Source organism: Microtus oregoni, unplaced genomic scaffold, assembly GCF_018167655.1.
Source record: "Microtus oregoni isolate MIOR12 unplaced genomic scaffold, Mior012 000015F_ref0000493, whole genome shotgun sequence".
Lineage (NCBI taxonomy): Eukaryota > Metazoa > Chordata > Mammalia > Rodentia > Cricetidae > Microtus > Microtus oregoni.
In genome coordinates, this window is record NW_024543074.1 from 47,098,808 (window position 1) to 47,114,443 (window position 15,636).

At 42.7% G+C, this 15,636-nt stretch overlaps 1 protein-coding gene across 1 annotated transcript; it reads right to left on the reverse strand.

Moving 5' to 3' along the window:
- Positions 1-6,816: 6,816 nt before the first annotated feature.
- LOC121457089 (olfactory receptor 1361-like) lies at positions 6,817-7,740 on the reverse strand. Its single transcript, XM_041665756.1, has one exon. It carries the CDS (start codon positions 7,738-7,740, stop codon positions 6,817-6,819), a length of 924 nt encoding a protein of 307 aa, XP_041521690.1.
- Between the last annotated feature and the right edge of the window lie 7,896 nt (positions 7,741-15,636).

The following is a 15,636-nucleotide window of genomic DNA, read 5'->3' on the forward strand; positions in this document are numbered from 1 at the left end:
TTACTCATTTGAACAGTGATCATTCTTTACTGTGTGTGGAAGACATCTATTCACTTACAGTATGACTTCAGTACAACAGATGCTTGCTGTACAAACAGTAAAGTCACAAATGACTGGAGATAATGTTCATTATGCTATGTTTTTGATTGTGAGCCTAGTTTTTAATGGCTGAGCCATCTTTCCAGCCCAACATAAATCCAGTTACACTAAACCTGAAAGAAGAGAAACTGGGAAGTACCCCTGAACACATTGTCACAGTAGCCCCTTCTTAAATATAACGCCCTTAGCACAGACACTGAGATCGACAATTAACAAATAGGACCTCCTGAAACTGAGAAGCTTCTCTAAGTTAAAGGACATGATCAACAAGACAAAATGGAAGCCTACAGAATGGGAAAAAGATCTTCACCAACTCCACATTTGACATAGGGCAGATCTCCAAAATACACAAAGAACTCAAGAAAGTAGACATCAAAACACCAAATAATCCAATTAAAAACTGGGGTACAAATCTAATCAGAAAATTCTCAACAGAGGAATCTCAAATGGTGAAAATGCACTTAGCGATTGCTCCACATCCTTCACCATCAGGGAAGTGAAAATCAAAACAATTCTGAAATACCATCTTATTCCTGTCAGAATGGCTAAGATCAAAAACACTAATGGCGGCTTAAGATGGAGAGGATGCGGAGTAAGAAAAACACTCCTCCATTGCTGGTGGGAGTGCAAGCTAGGACAGCGATTTTGAAAATCAGTCTGGTGGTTTCTCAGAATATTCTAAACAATCTACCTCAAGACCCAGCAATATCACTATTGGGCATACACCCAAAGGATGCTCACTGATTCCACAATGACATTTGCTCAACTATGTTCATAGCAGCATTATTTGTAATAACCAGAGCTGGAAAAAGCCTAGATGCCCCTCAACCAATGAATGGATGCAGAAAACATGGCACTTTACACAATGGAGTACCACTCAGTGGTTTTAAAAAAATGACATCTGGAAATTTGTAGGCAAATGGCTGAAACTAGAAAAAAAAAAACTATGCTGAATGAGGTAACTCGAACCCAGAATGATAAATACAGTATGCTCTTATTCATAAGTGGATGTTAGACATAAAGAAAGGATAAGCAACCTACAGCACAATCACAGAGAAGCCAGGGAGCAAGGAGTGCCCTAAGAGAGACATACAGGAATCTCCCTAAAAGGGGAAATAGACAAGATCTGATTAAAGTTTGAGTGTGAGGATGGGACAGATTGAGGGTAGAAGGAGAGTTGGAGGGGACAAGGGGAGGTTGGAGGAGAACAGGAGGGTTTGGGAAGGTCATGATAGGGGAAGGACAGAGATGGAAAGCAAGGTAAGAGGTATCTTGATAGAGAGAGCCTTTATGGGGTTAGCAAGAAACCTGACACCGGGGAAATTCCAAGGAATCCACAAGGATGACCCCAGCTAAGAAGTGGAGATGGTGCCTTAACTACCTTTTCCCTGTAAGCAGATTAGGACTCCTTTGATTATCATCCTAGAACCTTCATTCAGTAACCCATGGAAGCAGATGCAAAAATCCACAGCTAAGCACTGGACCAAACTCCTGAAGTCCAGTACTAGAGAGGAATGAACGATAATATGTGCAAAGTGGTCAAGACCCATGATGGGAAAACCCACAGGAACAGCTGACCTGACATGGTGGGACCTCCCTAACTAGGGACTGACAGCAGGGGAACCAGCATATGACCAAACTAGGCTCTCTGAATACGGGTTACACTTGTGTGACTTGGGTAGTTTATGGGGTCATTGGCCATGGAACCAGTATTTTTCCCTAGTGCATGATCTAGCTTTTTGCGGACCCTTCCCTACGAGGAGATACATTGCTCAGCCTAGATACAAGGAGAAGGGCCTTGCCTGCCTCAAGTAATGTGACAGATTTTGTTGACCCCCCATGGGAGGCTTACCCTCTCTGAGGGATAGATGGGAGAAGGTGAAGAAAGGTGTGGGGAGCGGGAGGATGAGAGGGCGAGGGAACTGGGTTTGCTATGTAAAATAAAAAATATTGTTTACAAAATAGAGTAATAATAATTTTAAAAACTTACAATGTACAATACTTGTAGGGGTGTTTAATTAACAAGGCAAATGTCAAACAGCATCTCTGGATTTCTATTATTAGTATTTTAGTGTGAATCTGCATCTGTGTTTGACTGTGTATGTCTGTGCATGTGTGTGCAAATGTGTGCATGTGTGTGCAAATGAGTGCCAGAGGCCAGCATTTTATGTTGTTTTTCAGGAGCCTTTTACTCTGGCTTTTGAGACAAGGTCTCTCAATTGCTGGTTTGGATAGGCTGACTGACTAATGAGAGAGAGAGAGAGAGAGAGAGAGAGAGAGAGAGAGAGAGAGAGAGAGAAAGAGAGAGAGAGAGAGAGACAGAGAGAGAGAGAGAGAGAGAGAGAGAGGGGAGAGAGGAGATTGGATTGAGTGTGGCATGGGTTTGTGAAACCTCAAAGCCTACACTGAGTGGCACACCTCCTCCAGCAAGGCCACACCTCCTAATCCTTCCCAAACATCTCTTCAAAGCAGAGACAAAGAATCCCAACAGATGACCCTATTGTGGTCATTCTCACTCAAACCAACACAAAATTCCAGGTTACAGTAGGTCATTGATGGGAAGTCTTGATGGCAGGAGCTCACAATGGCGGATCACGGGGATCTCTAAATAGGAGAGAGCAATAGAGAGAGGAGTGTAGGAATGCTGGCGCTCAGCTCCCTTTCTCTACCCTCATGCAATCCAGGACCATCGGCCTAGGGAAGAATTGCCACTCCGTTTATTGCATTAGACAAGGTCAAACATTCACACTTACAAAATAAAAATAATTTTTGTTTTGTGTTTTTGAAACAGAGCCTTACCATGTAGCCATAATTGGCCTGGTACTCACAGAGATCCTGCTAACTCTGTCTTTCGGTGCTGGGATTAAAGGTATCTTCCACCAGAGCCAGACAAATAAATCTTTAAAACTAGTTTGTCAGGACAAGCCTCTCACTATCATGTCCCAGAACAGCATGTTTCTAGGTCTATGGACCACAAACACTCAAGGGTGGAGGCTGATAAACCAAAGGAGGCTGCTCCTTCCCTAGTCACCATTACTATTTGAGTTTACCGAAGGACCCCTCAGCCACCTGTTCAGGACACTCAAATGGAAATGTATAACATCTTTTTCTAAGGCTCAAAGAGCCTTAACGTGGATATATCCCACTGACAAAAGATAGACCAGTGGGAAAGAAACACACAGGAGCACTCAAAACTATCTGATTCTTGGGTTTAATTGCCTAAAATTCAAGGAGAACTTACCCAAAGAGACCAGAAGGAAGGCCAAAGAAACTTAAATGGAAAGAAAGAGTTCAGGGGAATAGTAAACTTACAAGTAGGCAGAGCAGGTAACTGGGACCAGACCAAAAAACCAGGACCAGTGAGATTGCTCTCTGGTTCAAGGTGCTCGCTACCAAGCCTGAGGACTCAAATTGAATCCCCTGTGGCAGTGTGAGAAATGATGATCCTCACTTGATAATAAGAGTCCTGGAGGGCCTGGAGAGGTGGCGGAGTGGTTAGGAGCACAGGCGGTTCTAACAGAGGATCCCAGTATGGTTCTCAGCAGCCACGTGCACTCAGTTGTTTCTGACTCCAGTCTCAGGCGTCTGATGTTCTTCGGGCCTCCATGAACATCGTGCATAGATGACGCACAGACCTACAAAACAGGCAAAACACCATATAATATAAAATGAACAAAAAATTTAAAAGAGCACTAGAGACTCAGAACAATAAAATAAACTATTATGAACTAGGAAAGAAGGCATCAACCCTGAGAAAATGAGGCAAGAATCTGGTTCTTATGTTCCAGACTGTGTTTCCCTCCCCTGAATATCTCACTGGCTGAGTTTTTCTGGGAGGTACAATCTTAGCATGGTCCCCACCAAACTCCCCATCTTCCTGGGGCTTAAGATGCGCCCCTCCCTTTCCAGGTAGGAGGACTCAGTCACATGGTCAACTGCAACTTTTCAACCCTAGGGTAAACTCAAAAGCACTCAGCAAGCAGGCACCAGCTGCTAGCTAGGGAAGATGGGAGCCCAGTGCCTCCTGCTGGGTGGGATTCCTTGATGAGCTCCATACTGAAAATGGACCAGATTGATTTATTTCTCACAGAAAGAAAGGACTGAATCCCACAATCTTCTGACTTCCACATGCATGCTGGCAAAGAGACACAGAGACAGAGAGACACACACAGAGATAGAAAAATAGCACAAGAATAAATACTTAAAATGTAATAAATTTTTATTATTAAGAAAGAGTCAAGAAGTAGTCTTATGGAGTCTTAGCATGAAATTCTAGTTAGCATGAGTTCTGCCCACAAAAACTTGAACCTTGGTTGTGAAATAGGCTCCACCTTCTTGACCATGTAAAGAAATAACTGCATTCCATTACTGATAGTTTACCTTGCGGTCACACCACACCTGTTGTCTGTGGCCCCTCACTCTGATGTGTGCCTGGAATAGGAGGCAGCTAATCATGTGTGGCAGCAGGTTTGCCCCTTTTAGTTTTCTTAGCTTTCTGTCTCTTATATTATATGTGTACTATCACAGCTGATCTTCTCACTGCCACATTTTCCCCATCAGCCTGGGGGCCATTTACTGCTGCCAGCTGTTCCTTCGTTTATTCTGAGGACTCCACACTGAAATCTTATCTTTTCTTTTTTTTAAATTGCCTATGAACCAAACACACCACAATCATGTGTGAAGTTACCGAAGATAAATAAAGATTTAAAGGGAAAGAAGCTGAACCCTTTAGGAACTGGATCAAGTAAGTCTGATACATAGAACCTAATTGAAAATTTCTGTTGCCTGCCCAGAGTTCGGTTTTGTTTTAGGACTTCACAAACTGACTGTGAAGTTAGACTTAACTTTTGAAGTTGCTTCTTTGAGAATCTGCCTGCTCTCTCCGTTCAATGGCTCCTTGCCTACTCTAACAATTCTTGCCCCTCAGAGGAAAAGGGAATCTCCCAGGAGAGCAACTGCAGCCGTTCCTTCACAGTGGCTGTGATGAACACGTGACCACACAGCTGACAGGAGAGAGAGTTCATTTTGACCGATGGTTCCAGAGGGATAAGATTTCATCATAGCAGGGAACCATGGCAGCTGCAGGATGGGGAAGCTGAGAACTCATCTTCAAAGGCAAACATGGTGCAGAGAGTGAACAAGAAGTGTCACATACCCCCAGTGGCATACTGCCTCCAGCAAGGCCACACCTCATACACTCCACATATAGCAATATCAACTGTGGACCAAGAGTTCAAATCTGAGACATTTTTATTCAAACTACAACAGTAACCATCTAGCCTAGGACTCTTATTCCAACATCATCTTGAATAAGGCTGTTATATGTTATAGTGACAAACACAGGATGAGACATTCCTGCCACCAGAGTAGAGGAGACCGTGGGGAGACTTGAGTCTGTTCCAAGGGTCACCAGTAACACTCTGGGTTCACGAGGGGCCAGGAGGAGAGTTTAGTGGTCCTAGGGAAATCCTGTGCCAAATCACTGATTAGGCTTTATTACATGAAGAAAGGATATTTTACATCTCCTGTGATTCTGAGAGAGTTGGGTGACAGGACTCATTTGACACCCGAGGAGGAACAAATGGAAATTGTGTGGAGGAGAGAGATGTGCAGGGAGAGAAATTTGTGAGATTCCCCAGGATGGAGATCGCTACAGTCAGAGGCAGGAAAGGGTCTGGAAGGAGCTGATGGTGAGGACACAAAGGACACAGAAGCCAGTAGAGTCGGGGAAGGAAAGAAGTGAGGATATAGAGACCACGAAGGGAGAGCTACTGAAGACTGACCACTGCCCCAAACCAGAAGATAATGGACAGAACTATTTGGATGTGAGGAAAGGACATGACAAGTGACATTGTGGACACTAGACCTTTAGTGTAAACTAGAAGAGGGCTGGAACTCTCGACACTCTGACCCATATTCCAGAATAGGCTTGCACTTGGACTCTGAAGTCCTGAGTTCTAATTACAATCATGACATCAATCCAAGTACCCATGTCCCTAGGCTGTGACTCTAGACACTTTAGTTTTGTACGGAAATCTGTTCCCTTCAGCTCTTGGGAATGTGCACAGACAGACCCAGGCATCTTTGGGTGAGTAAAGCTACTACGCAAGGCTTCCTGGCACTTGCTAGGCATCCCTAAGAATCATGCTGAGGACCAAAGCCCTGAAATGTTAGGTGGGAAGAGAAGTCCAAAGGTAGTGTTCTGAGCTGTAGCATGTGAGACAGGGACCTCAGCCTGGGACAAAGGACAATCACCACCACCACCACAGGTACCAGAGGCACTGAGAATGGAACACTGTATAACCAACAACCTCTAGTTGTCTAGTATGGGTAAGTTAAAGTTCCTGTGGGTCATTTACCAGGGTAACCACAGCTCTGCATGAGGCCAAAGGAGTAGATGACCATATCTCTTAAAATTCCCTTATCAGCCAGTATCTCAGGAGATATTAAACACATCCCAGTTCAGAATGTTTCCAAATGTTCTCAGTTTCTCTTATCTGTGAAATGTGCATCTTAGAGTCATCCCTTTGAAGAGATAAATTTCAGAGTGTGTGACAGAGATCATTAGACAGTTTCTGAATCAAAACATGAACACAGACATCTATCACTAATCCCAGGAGCCATCCTGCTGAGCATTGGACCTGTCAGGATCTCTCTGTAAAAAGGAAAAAAATACATGGCATCTGGGAATCCTCTCAGCTCTAGAAATTTCAAATCCTAGGACCTGAGAATTATCTTCCTTATGGTTCCTTTGATGTCACGATTCCTTAGGCTGTAGATGAAGGGGTTGGCCATAGGGGTCACCACTGTGAAGATGACAGAGGCCACTGCATCCTGTAGTGAGTAGGAGGAAGAAGGGTGCATATAAACTCCTAGGATCGCCCCATAGAAAAGGCAGACCAAAGTGACGTGGGAACCACAAGTGGACATGGCTTTTCTTATTCCCTGGACAGAGGGCATCTTCAAGACCTTAGAGCAGATGTAGGCATAGGAAACAACAATGCATACAAATGGTATCATAAATATCATTCCACCTTCAGCAAAGGCTGTGACATCATTGATAAAGGTATCAGAACAAGAGAGTTTCATGACAAGGTAGGGATCACAGAAGAAGTGGGGCACTGCATTGTGGGAACAGAAGGTGAGTCGAACCATGAGGAGAGTGTGCAAGAGAGCATGCAGGTTTGTGATGATCCATGATAGGACCACCAGGAGGACACAGAGTCTGGGGCTCATCATCAGGGTGTAGTGGAGTGGGTGACAAATGGCCACATAGCGGTCATAGGCCATCACACTCAGGAGAAAATTGTCCAAGGTGACGAATGTGATCAAGAAGTAGATCTGGACCATACACTCTGTGTAAGAGATGGACTTGCTTCCCACCATGTGATTCACCAGAGCCTTGGGGTTGGTGACTGAGGAAAAGCAGATGTCGACACTGGAGAGGTTGGCCAAGAAGAAGTACATGGGTGTGTGGAGGTGAGGGTCACAGCTGACGATCAGGATGATGAGAAGATTCCCAGAGATGGTGACCATGTACATCCCCAAGAACAGCCCAAAGACAACGTCTTCTTGTTCTGACTCTTCAGAGAGTCCCAGGAGGAGGAATTCTGTGACTGTCGTCTGATTGTCACCATCCATGTCTCTGGAGAAGAAAGTGAGACCTGTATAGAGAAATCATTCACCAACACTTGGAGAAAACATTGATGCAGTTGGGAAATTTTCCTCATTAGTTGAGAATTAGCTGCTAGTAAATTCCCTTACAATCTATTTTTATAGCAAAAGATTAGTCTATTTTGAAATGATTGAATTCTAATATCTATGATTTTATTCTCTTGTTTGCTAAGTGCCATATATATGAATAGTTAACTAAGTCTAGGAATATACATACTACATGAAGAAACTGAGGAGTGGACAGCTAGGTGCTTTATCAAATTTGCTGATCAATAGCAGTGAAAGTTCAAAATAAGCTGATAATCTTGTTCTCTTTGTTACACATATACACACATGAGCATGCATGTTCACACATACACAAACACAACCACACATAAATGCATGAACACACACACCATGTACAACACACGCATACATACACAAACAGGCACATAAATACCTTGAAACTCAAACACACAAACACACACTTTCTCATTGTTCTTTGGCCTGACCAGAGATTTCTGAGCTTATGCAATCTTCCTGCCTCAAATTCAAACTGGCTGAAATAGGTAGGTGCCAATTCAGCAGAAATTACAGCTGAGAAGGAAGAAGAGTCACCCAGAGGCCTGGCTGGGGAAGGGGAAGAGAGGAGACAGGTGTCAGGAGAAATGGCCTGGCTGCAGGGACAGAACATGACATGGAAATTGGTGACGTCGGTTACAGGATGCTCGTGTGGTCCAGACAGCGAGCTGACTGCGGCTGTGAGAGTGGAGCTAAGCACAGCGCTGGGATGGGAATCCAAGGTCACTTCCGGAGCGTTGCCATGGATATAGACCAGCGTGACAACAGCAGCAACAAAGATCTAGAATGAGGGCTGGGGAGATGGCTCAGTGGTTAAAGCACGAGCCATGTAAGTGTGAAGACCTGAGTTCAAATCCCCAGAACCCACCTAAAACTCCACACCATAGAGGATATCTTCTATCCCAGTGCTTTTATGGTGAAGTGAGAAGCAGAACTCTGTATGGGTGCTGTGACACATGTGTAGCTACACTCTTAAACATACATGGACACACACATAGACACACAATAAACAAACATGGACACACACATAGACACACAATAAACATACATGGACACACATACACATAGATACACAATAAACATACACACACACACACACGCACACACACACCACTATTTAAAAACTAGAATATGCATCTAATGGATCACAGGTTTAGTGGACTATAGAAGCAGAGAGATGAGAGTTGGAATGATGGGTAGTTAATAAGGACCAACAAAAGTGGCCCTTGACTGTATGTGTTAATAATGTTCTAGAAACCACATAGTTTTCCATCAAAGAAATAGAAAAAGATATGCAATGGGATGTAAAGGCAACTTGCTTCCGTGCGGTGAAGCCACAGCTAAGCTCACTCGTGAGTTTGTTATGATGCAGTTATTCTGTATTTTCTTATACTGTGCATTTATAGTGGTTGAGTCTGTTGACTTCCCATGGGAGCCCGTACCCATTGGGAAGAATGGATGTGGGGAGGCTTGAGTGGGGGAGGGAAGGGAGGACAGGTGGAATGAACTGTGGATGGAATGTAAAATGAAATTCTAAAAAATTAGTATAAAAAAGAGATGGTGGATATTGACACGGTCAATTTCTGGGAATAATACTAACATTTTTGGGTTTAAGCCCTAGGTTTACAGCTTCCAAAGGACCCAGTGTATCATGGTAGGTCATGCATGGACGCCCCTTTCTTTGATTGGTTCTTCAACTTTAGCTTTTGGATTCCAATTCCACTTCCCCTTAAGCTTCCTTACGAGACAGAATGCTGCTGTCATGACTGTAAAAAGAGAACCTTCAGGATATATGTATGCATACATGTATAAACGCACATATGTATGTGTGTATATGCGTACCTAAATGTGCGTTTGTTTTGATGAGTGATTTCTGTGAATCATAGGAGTGTTGGGTGTGTCTGAGATGCCAGAAGTGAAGACATGTCTGCATCACTGGGGTTTGAGACCCTGAACCTTAAAGGCTGCTTTGCCTCTGGACTCCAGCAGCAGTCAGCACTCCACTGCCCAGTTTCAGTAGCATCCAAGCAGCCACAGTCTGAGACACCTTCATTATGCAACCACACACTCCAGGGGATAGGCACAGAATAAAGGAGAGGACCAGGAAAAAATAATAACATTCTCCATTTCTGTTTCTTTTTCTCTCTCCGTATCTGTCTCTCTCTTTGTGTGTGTATCTCCTCTCTGTGTGTCTCTGTCGCTCTAAGTATCTCTGAGTCCTTGTCACTGTCTCTCTGATTCTCATTCTCTCTCTCTCTCTCTCTCTCTCTCTCTCTCTCTCTCTCTCTCTCCCCTCTCTCTCTCTCTGCTTCTGACCAGGCTTTTTAACAGTCTGCAGTACTGCTGCCAACCCTCTAACCTCCATTCTGTTTTTGTGCTTCCTCTATCTACATTGCGGCTTCCACTGTGTTCCTAGTGGAGAGAACCTCATGTAGGAACAAGGCATGGACATGGAGGAGTGAGACACTTTTCCTCCTTTGAACTTGGTCAGATGCAGAGGGATTGAATGAAGTTCTTTCTCTATAAATCATCCCATGTGCATAAGTCTATAGGAGTCTGCCTGCTGTGGGGGTGCCCTCTTCTGATTCCCCACCCTCCTTACCCGGGTGCTCCTGCTGTTATCAGATGTCTTCAGGAAAGTTCTGTCTCTGCTGGTGCCATGGTTGAGGCTGGGTTTTGAGAAATCCACATTTGAAGCTGAGAAGGGATTGGCCTTTGTCCCTAGAAGAGAACATCTAGAATGAGGCATGTGGCTCTCTCTGGTCAAGCTTGGATGACTAGGTGTGAATAAATTGATGCTCCATCCCTGGAGGTGGTGCTGCCATGAAGATGATGCCATGTGTGTGCTCCCCTAGGGTGGATTTCTCAGAGGTTCTAATTAGAGACACAGATGAAGTGTTCACAGTCTGTATTCTGTCTGGGCACTGAACATTAGAATCCTCAGAAAGTCAATTATTATAACAGGCCCTCACTGCTAGAGCTCTATCCTTGGTTAATTATTTGTATTAAATCATATCTGATAACATGGGGCTTAGAAATATATATATAATATATAATATCACAGTATATAAATATTTTGTATCACATAACAATACATTATAAAATTTTACCAAATAACAGTAGAGGTTAAGGTCAGCATGAACTTGCTACCAAAATCTAGTGAACACATTGCTAGAAATCAGACCACAAACCAATTAATGTCATCATCAATGGTATGGCCTAAAACCAAAACTGGAGCCCACTTTCAAGTATGACTCAATTACCAAACTCAACTGCAATGGTTTCTATAACAATGATATGAATGATGAACAAAAGGCACTTAAATATTAGTGTAAAAATTTCTAATAAATCTCAAATGAAAGGGCTCCTTGACTTGATTAAAGGCTTTTACACAAATATTTCGTTACAATCAGTACAGTGCCCAATATTAATCTTTATTTGTCATGTATTTCAACTGCTCTTCTCCAAATGACTTTACTATTCTTCTTAGTCCCCTGTTCATATAATAGTTAGACCAAGCTCATCAATTTATAGAAATATATTTTACAGTGTCGAATTTGGCAACAATAAGCCCATTCACAGTTTAAAAAGTAATAAATTTCATATGGACACCGAGTCTTCCGAATTTTCAATCCCATGAATCTGTCTAATCAGTTGACTCTTCTTTCTCTTCTTTCATTTGTCAAAAAAAAAAAAAAAAAAAGACTGATTTGTAATGCCAGTGTGATTGCTCAGTATGTAAAGACACTTGTCACCAAATGGGACTTTGATCCCTAGAACATACAAGGTCAAGGGAAAGCACTGACTCCTGAAAGTTGTCCACTGGCCCTCACATGCACACAATGCAACACATGCACATATACAAACACACGCGTGTGCACACACACACGCACACACAGAGAGACAGGGAGAGAAAAATGTAATTCATAAGACATATCTTGTTGATAATGGCATAAAATCATTGCATACTTTTATTGTTTTTCTTTTTTCTTTTGTGACCAGGGTTCACCATATAGACTATGATGACCTTGAAATCCCATGCATTTGTCTCAAGCTTCCAAGAACTGGGATTAGAGATCTCACTCTATACAGAGAGGAACAGGAGAAAAAGTGCGAGCATTAGCACTCCATGGTGTGGCTAAAGGAAGGAAGGTTTCTATTGCTGATATGAGAGAGGGAGAGGCAGAGGATCTGGGAGAGGTCAGAGCCAACAGAGGAAGAAGGAAACTGGACCTGACCAGGGCTATTTGTGAGAGAAGAGAGAATGACCAGCCAGAGACCAAAGAGCATAAAGAGAAGACCAGAGCAGCAAGAGTGAGGATGTGAGGAGAGCTGAGTTGTAAGGAGGATGAGCAGCTGGGGGAGGGGAGTCTCAGCTGGAGGGAGTTTAGGGTATAGGAGAAGGTGAGAGGGAAGGATGCCAGCAAAGACATGTGTGACAGGTCCCTGTGATACTGAGGGAGCCTGGTAGCCAGCAAGTGCTTTGGTATGCTGATAGGCACCACAGGTAGCCATAAGTCTCCTCAGCTAGAGATAAGGGAAATTACCCCTTTCAGCCCAAGGGAACTGGATTCACAAATTCCTGAGGAATGCTGGCTTTTATCTAACTGCCAGAAATACTAAAGTCCAGCTTGAGCTCATTTCTGGATAAAGGGACAGTCTTTCGGAGTTTGGGAAATTGGGACCTGATAATCACCATCATGACCAGCTTTGTGTATGATACTATTAAAGCGAACTTTAAAAAACATTGACTTCCAATTTCATTATTGGCATAGAGAAAAGCAATCAAGTTTTGAGCGTTGATTTTACACACTATGATCTTTAAAACCCAATATTTTTCTTGGTGGGGTTTTATGTGTTTGTTTGTTGAATTTTGTTTTGTCTGATTTGGTTTGGTTTTTGGCCTGTCCCCTGGCATTGTCTAATTCTGCCAAATGCTATTAATTTTCTTATTTTCCATTTCAATCTCTCCATCATTTAGTCTTGCTCTATTAGAAAGGAAACCAGCAAAAAGCTGAATTGGGGTGGTCAGAACATACCTCTAACCTTGTCCCCAGGGTTAGAGGAGATAAGGTTTAGTCTTTCACCTTAAATACCTTTGCTGCAAGGTTTTGACTTGGTTGAATGATTGACTGACTGACTGACTGACTGACTGTAAAAAGCTCTTCCTCAGGTGGAGGACCCTCCCTTTGACTTCCTTAAGTGCCTGGCTGCAAACCCTGGAACAGGAGGGACAGCTGATAGTCCTCTCATGTTCTGATAAGACATTGTCACTCTTTGTTCCAGTGAAGATAACATCCTTGCCCTTCTCTCAGGGAATCCTCCAGAGCAATCAAAACATATACAGGTTTAGTTGGTTTTGTTTTGTTTGCTTTGGTTTATTTTGGGGGGTCCTGACATCCAGTTACCAAATAAATGGAGAGTGGCTTATTCTTACTTATGAATGCCTGGCCTCAGTTTGGCTTCCTTATAGACAGCTTTTCTAGCTTACATTATCATCATGTTTCTATTTAACTATGTTTTGACTCTACATTAATTTATTCTGTGTATCTTTCTTTCCTTCTTGATCCTTGGCTGACTCTGTGACTGAGGGGCTGGCCCCTTGCTTGCTCTTCTTTTCTTGCTCCTTATTCTCCTCTTGAGCCTAGATCTCACCTTCTATTTATTCTCTCTGACTGAATGCCCTGTCTCTCCTGCCTGGTTATTGGCTCTTTAGCTCTTTGTTGGACCAATCAGATGTTTTAGGCAGACAAAGTAACACTGCTTTACAGAGTTAAACAAATGCAGTTTCAAAGAATAAAACACGACTTTGCATCATTAAACACATTAGTCCACAGTTTAAGATGCAACACAACTTAAACTAATGAGCCACAACATCCTCATACTATTTTTGGAACACACAGGCCCTGGGATCCTTCGAGAACCATCTGTTTCAGAGCCTAGACTGCTCTCCATGCTTAGGAATGGGGAGGGTGCTTCGTGCATGCCAAGCGATTTCTCACCAAAGAGCTCCAACCTTTACTTCATCAGAGGATCCCAGGTTACTGTCATGCCATGAGCAGGTTCTGAGGCTCTGAAAGAGATAATTATAAGATGCTGGAGAGATGGCTCAGAGATCCTGAGTTCAATTCCCAGCACCCACATTGTGGCTCACAGCCATCTATAATGAGATCTGGTATGCCCGTTTGGTGTACAGGCATACGTAATAAATAAATAGATCTTTTCTAAAAGTTTTAAAAAATTGCTAATTATCACAGGCTCTTCATTTCATGGTTGCCGTTTGGCGTGACCAAACCCTACAATTTCCTGTCCATCACGGTGCACTGAGGTCTGAATCTGTACTTCATGCTCTAATCTGTGGGATGTTTGGACTCATCTCTGCTTTGACTACAGGAGTTTATAATGAGGATTTATATGTAAATAGAGACACATCTCTTTCTATGTAACTCTTGTGCTAGCCCTAATGGCCTGATAAAATTGTCTTGTACTTCTATTGTCATTTACTGCTTTTTAGATAGAGACAAACCAAAAGCCTCTTATCTGGAATGCTGGAATCTGCTGTTTATTAGAAAGAGGCATTGCCTTCTGCAATTCTGTCTCCATGCTTCACAGTGTCCAGAAGCTGCTCACATTACTGTTAGCTGTATTCTTGTGTGTTCCTGTCATGAGTGTGATCTGCTTGCCCACTCTGTCAAGTAACTGAACATGGTCCATGCATATTAAGGTTATTGATTACTATTGGTCAGTTGAAAATATTCGTAACTTGCTGAACCATTTCTCCATTTCATTGTAATTGTTTTCTTTTATTCACATGGCTCTTTTACTCTTTTGGGGTCCCACACCTAGCTACTAATAAATACACACGCAGAGGCTTGTTATTACTTATGAATGCCTTAGATTGACTTCTTTCTAGCCAGCTTTCCTTAACTTAAATGATCCCATCTACTTTGTACCTCTGGACTTTTTTATTTCCTTATGTCTGTAAGCATACCTTCACTCTTACTCTGTGGCTGGTGACCAGGTACATCCACAAGAACAACCCAAAGACGATTTCTTACTCTGAATTTCCAAAGAGTCACAGGAGGAGGAATTCTGCAACTGAGGTCTCATTGTCTCCACCCATGTCAGTGGGGAAGATAGTATCACCAGTCAGTAACATCGTTCACCAAGATTTAAGCATTAACAGCTTCTGTTTTACAATAATTTTCTGGTTCGTGATGAATAAATACAAATACATATCTAATATTGTAGAATCTTACAATAAATTCCCTGATAAATTTATCAGCACGGTATTCTAGTGCCAATACTTTCTGAACTACATATCACATGCAGGACAATTCCTACATAATATTTACCATTGTCTATTATTGAGAAGATGAATTTATAGATGATGAAATTTAGGGTTGGGCCATTTAACCACATTCACAGAGCCAATGGAATAAAAGGTTCAAGACAGGCTTAGTGTCTTTTTCTTTAGTCTGCATGTACATAGCTTTCATCTATGGAAATTTTAACCAAGGAGCAAGTGCTGTGTCCGGTCTCTATACCCTAACCCCAAGCTTCTCTCTCTTTCCTACTCTCAGAGAGCTGGTGGTGTGTGATCTCCGAGAGACATGCCTGGTGATTTCCTTCGTGTCATATCTGTCACTCACCCCATGCAAGGGTCTCAGTAGAGCATTGCCCACCTCCTCACTGCATCCAGAGAAAAAAAAGCCAGTTGTGAGTGTACCAGAGTGTTTTCCTGAAATATTAGAATGGAGGTCGCATGTCAGATACCCTGCATACCAGATATTTACATTACAA